This window comes from Salvelinus sp. IW2-2015, linkage group LG22, assembly GCF_002910315.2.
Source record: "Salvelinus sp. IW2-2015 linkage group LG22, ASM291031v2, whole genome shotgun sequence".
NCBI lineage: Eukaryota > Metazoa > Chordata > Actinopteri > Salmoniformes > Salmonidae > Salvelinus > Salvelinus sp. IW2-2015.
The window spans coordinates 17,183,172-17,188,240 of NC_036862.1; the positions used below are offsets into that span (position 1 = coordinate 17,183,172).

A 5,069-nucleotide genomic window follows, 5' to 3' on the forward strand; every position below is an offset into this window, starting at 1 on the left:
TTCTACCCCCAAGACATAAGACTCTTGAACTATTAATCAAATGGCTACCAAGACTATTTACATTGTCCCCACCACCCATTTATACGCTGCTGCTACTCTCTATTTATTATCTGTGCATAGTCACTTTACCTCTACCTACATGTACATATTACCTCAATTACCTTGACTAACCGCTGCCCCCGCACATTGACTCTGTACCTCKACCCCCTGTATATAGCCTTGCTAKTGTTATTTTTTTGTTGTTCCTTAAGTATTTGATATTTCTATATTTTTTGTTGGTTAAGGGCTTGTAAGTAAACATTTCACTGTAAGGTCAACACCTGTTYTATMTTGCGCATGTGACAAATACTTTTAATTTACCATGAAAGTGATGATCACAGAGCCAGCTGTCTCTCTGGTCTTCATGTACCTCCCTCCTTTTTTATGTGCCAGTTTTATCCTAATTAATACAAACTTCTGATAAAAAATCTGGCGCTTTTAAACGTACAAATCACAGATAAAATAATTGAATGAGYAAAATAATTTATTTCCTCCTTTCAATCCTATATTGGTTGTAAACATACCAATGATCACCATACATTGTCTCAAGCGCCTCAAGACAAATGTGATGGCTGAGTTTACCTTTGTTTTTAGTAAAGATTCACAGTTTTTGTGTTCTTCTCATGCAATTCTCTAATGGCTGGTCCTGTACAGCAGTGGGCATGCCAGGGATGCCAGGGATCATGTCCCCAGGCGAAGTTGTTCACCCATGGGCTAATAGGCTCTCTGAAGCCCAAACAGAGGCCTTGCCCTGGGGTTGTGTACAGTGGGTCCTGACACAGACACACTTTGTTCTCCTCCTGCAGTAACTTCCAGTCGTCAGCCATGTTCGAGAGCTCTGAGTCGGCAGCCGCCGAGGGAGTCNGGTCCTGACACAGACACACTTTGTTCTCCTCCTGCAGTAACTTCCAGTCGTCAGCCATGTTCGAGAGCTCTGAGTCGGCAGCCGCCGAGGGAGTCAGCACAGACAGCACCCTGGGATCCCCCGTCACCGCCTGCAAGAAGGTAAATACAGGGGGACGGTGTGTGTGTACAGTATGTCCAGTAAATATTAATGTGTGTGTGTGTCCATCTCCCTGGTGAGGGAGAGTTTGTGCCATTGCAACAGAGAGTAATGATGGAGGACCAGGCGTTTCAGGTCATCTAGTTGGATTCATCATCTCACTGTGCCAGGGAGACAATGAGAGAAATGGCAAAGAACACTGGTCTCGGGAGATTACATTGAGTTTCAACCTCTTCTGTTATGCTCCCCCTCCTTCCTCTTGAATAAGGAGCATTGTCAGTCGATATAGCTGCTTGTTCAGTCACTTCATTAGTAGACGGGTTGTCACGTTAAATTACTTCCACTGAGCCTCGCCGCTTTGCCGCTAACATACAAAAATAATATTACATCACAGGAGGTTGGTAATGGCTGGAGCGGAATGGCATCAAATACATCAAACACATGGTTTGATGCCATTCCATTMGTTCCGTTCCAGCCATTATATTGAGCCCTTCACCCCTCAGCAGCCTCCACTGTATTACATGTAGTATTGGTAATAGAAGTGTCTGCACAATGACACAAAACTGTATGGCTTCCAAGTGTGTATTTATAAAGGCAAGATTTCAACCCTAACTCTAGGGTCAGGTCCCCTGACTTGACAAAGACCTAGCAATCTAAATATTGCCTGAATAAAATACATGTGGGAGAATAATATTATTTTAACTGGTGAACATTTACTGATATCAAGCTCCTGCTCAAGCTCCTGTATGAAGCTGGGTTATGTTCATTGGTGCACATCGTCGCAAGACATTTTGTAACGGAAGTAAAGGGCAATTAGTGGACAAGTTGAAATAGCACATCCCTGTTTTGGGCGGTTATCTCCCATGTTGTGCCTAATGAACACAACCCTGCCCTCACTCCAAGCTCTGCCAAATTGTGATGTCATGACCATGAGGCCATCTGAGTGTGAGTCACCTCTACCTGGCGATGGCCCAGAGCAGATGGACAACACCAGAGGGAGATAGTGCAGGACAGGGGCACAGGGGGCATGATGGCATCAGCCTAAAAATACACTACGGAAATTATTATGATCTCTATTGTTTTGTAACCTGACTACCCATCCCATTTCCTCCCTGCTTTCAGGGAGGTTGGGTTAAATGCAGAAGACACATTTGGGTTGAATGCAGTCAGTTGTGCAACTGACTAGGTATCCCCTTTCCCTTCTTATAGAATTTCCTTCAACCTCATGGCTTGGTTTTTGCTCTGACATGCACTGTCAACTGTGGGACCTTCTATAGACAGGTGTGTGCCTTTCCAAATCGTGTGCAATCAATTGTAGACTCCAATCAAGTTGTAGAAACATCTCAAGGATGATCAATGGAAACAGGATGCACCTGAGCTCAATTTCAAGTCTCATTGCAAAGGGTCTGAATACTTATGTAAATAAGGTATTTCTGTTTTTTATTTTTAGTAAATATGCAAAATGTTTTGTCATTATGGGGTATTGTGTGTAGATTGATGAGGGATTTAAAAAAATCTATTTTASAATACGGGTGTAACGTAACAAAATGTTGAAAAAATCAAGGGGTCTGAATACTTTCCGAATGCACTGTGCGTGTCCCTCTGACAAAGGTACTCTTGACTCTTGAGTGTCATTGAAAGTCGCACGTCAATAGGACTTGACACTTAACGCATAGGGTCCATTGAAACAGCTCGCAGGGGAAGAGTAAAAACACAGTAAATATGTGGAGAGTAAATAGGCTAACTGACAGGCTATTGATCCCTCTTACAGAGCGAGGTCCCACAGAGCACCTCTTGAACAAAGGGCCTGTAGAGATCTTTATTGCAAGAGGGTAAACACTAAGATTGTCAGCTGAAGGTGAATGGGGGACTCGTGTGTGTGTGTGTGTGTGTGTGCGTGCGTGCGTGCATTTGTATGTTATACATTCTGAGAAGGAGTTCAGTCACGTGTCTGTGTGTAAGACTGTGTGTTATCTGTGTCTTCCAGGTGCTGTGCAGTAGCAGTGTGCTGGACTCGTCAGAGTACTGGCTGAGGAATGAGAAGGCACTGTGCAGGCTGGGCCTTCTGGAGGATGACGCTGAGGGGAGATACAACACGGTGAGAACTGTGTGCCTGTGTGCCAAGGTGCAATAAAAAWAWYWWWWTWAAATGCATATCAGGATGATTTTAATCAAATCCTATTAAATTATTTTATTTGTAACTATATGACTGCCACCAAATCGATGACAATTTATAGAACTTTGTAGCACAGGAATTCTCCCTTTGGGACTCGACTGGTAAGGGCTGGTGTTCTTACTAGAAAACAAAGGTATCACTCCGTCTGTCTGTCCTTTCCCTCAGTCTCATTCTGTGCTCTGGGTCAATTAAAAAGCGTTTTCATCTTCCCATTGTGTGTGCAAATGAGACAGTGCCGTTTTACACAATGTGTCCAGACTGGATGAGGAGCAGGGGTTAGGTGTGTGTGTGTGTGTGTGTGTGTGTGTGTGTGTGTGTGTGTGTGTGTGTGTGTGTGTGTGTGTGGTGTGCGTGCGTGCGTGCGGTTGCGTTGCGTGCGTGGCGTGGCGTGCGTCGCGTGCGTGCTGCGTCGTGCGTTGCGGCGATCGTGGGCGTGCGTGCGTGGCGTGGTGCGGTGCGTGCGTGGTGCGTGCGTGCGTGCGTATGTCGTGCGTGCGTGCGTGCCGTGCGTGCGGCGTGTGCGTGCGTGCGTGCGTGCGTGCGTGCGTGCTGCGTGCTGGGCGTGCGTGCTGCGCGTGTGCGTGCGTGCGTGCGTGCGTCGCGTGCGTGCTCGTTGCGTGCCGTGCGTGGCGTTGCGTTGCGTCGCGTGCGTGCGTGCGTGCGTTGCGTGCGTGCGTGGTTGCGTGCGTGCGTGCGTGCGTTGCGTGCGTGGCGTGCGTGGCGTGCGTGCGTGCGTGCGTGGCGTGCGTGCGTGCGGTGCGTGCGTGCGTGTGTCGTGCGTGCGTCGTGCTGTGGCCGTAGGCTGCTGCTGCGTGCCGTGCCGTGCGTGCCGTGGCGGCGTGCACCCTCTTCTGTTAACCAGTATTATCACAATAATAGGCCTGTGGCCATATCAGCTTAGTTAATTACAGACTCTGGGCCAGGAGTGAACAGGGTCTGTGTTAGTGAGTGTGTGGAATGCAGATTTAATACGTTTGGCTGGATATGGTATTTCTTTACTCCGCTGAGGGTTTTGGTTGGGGAGCAGGAGAAGGGTTGGTTTATTAGTGTGTTCATTTGGTTCATTTATGGAATCGTCTAACATGGTCGCTTTTATCAATGTGATTGTTACAATGTGATTYTCATTGATTACACACTCAGCGGCAAATTCAAATTAAGCTCAGAGGTCGTGTTTACGACAGGATCAAGTTTATTGTCCCTGAAGGGAAATTGTCTTGACATTGATATGTCATCCTGGGTTGTTTTCACAAAGTGTGATATCTTTATTATCCACTCATTTCATATGATGGAGACAATATGGCCACACGAACTGGTTGATTATGTGACAATTACAGTGACGTGTATTCCTGAATAGAGACAGGAATGTGTGCGTGGAAGGTTCAGGAAGTAGAAGGGACTATGCACTCAGGAGCTCAAAGTGCTAAGATAAAAATCTTGTAAGCTCTCTTTTCACTCCTTACCAAATCTAGGTCTTGTCACTTTTGATCACTCTCTCATGTTTTAAGGCAGGGCCTGAGCTCACAGTGAGATGTTACCTAGTTGCGATAGTCACAGTGAATTTCATCTGAACACATTGACAGAGGGTAAGCAATTTGGAACCGAAGTCTTCTACACCGTTAGTTCTGCTCTGCTAGTTACAGTGAAGTTACGGAGATATGTTTCCAATCCTATTTAAAATTTTTGTAGAGATGAGATCTATATCATTGTTCATCTCAGACCCCAGAACCAAATGTTCCATGCACTAATAATCTGTCACGAGAGACTAGCATTCTATGCCATCAACACATAAACTATTCCCAGTTTCACTCTCTCTCTCTGCACACTGGCACACACACACACACACACACACAC

General features: G+C 46.1%; 1 protein-coding gene across 1 annotated transcript in view; it reads left to right on the forward strand.

Annotated features, from left to right (window-relative positions):
* Positions 1–927: 927 nt before the first annotated feature.
* LOC111949766 (A-kinase anchor protein SPHKAP) overlaps positions 928–5,069 on the forward strand; it is a gene marked incomplete at its 5' end in the record, with an annotated part of 49,889 nt that continues 45,747 nt past the window's right edge. Inside the window, 2 exons of the mRNA XM_023967117.2 lie at positions 928–1,044; positions 3,030–3,140. Of these exons, the coding sequence (XP_023822885.1) occupies positions 928–1,044; positions 3,030–3,140 (228 nt within the window). The remainder of the gene's footprint in view (positions 1,045–3,029; positions 3,141–5,069) is intronic.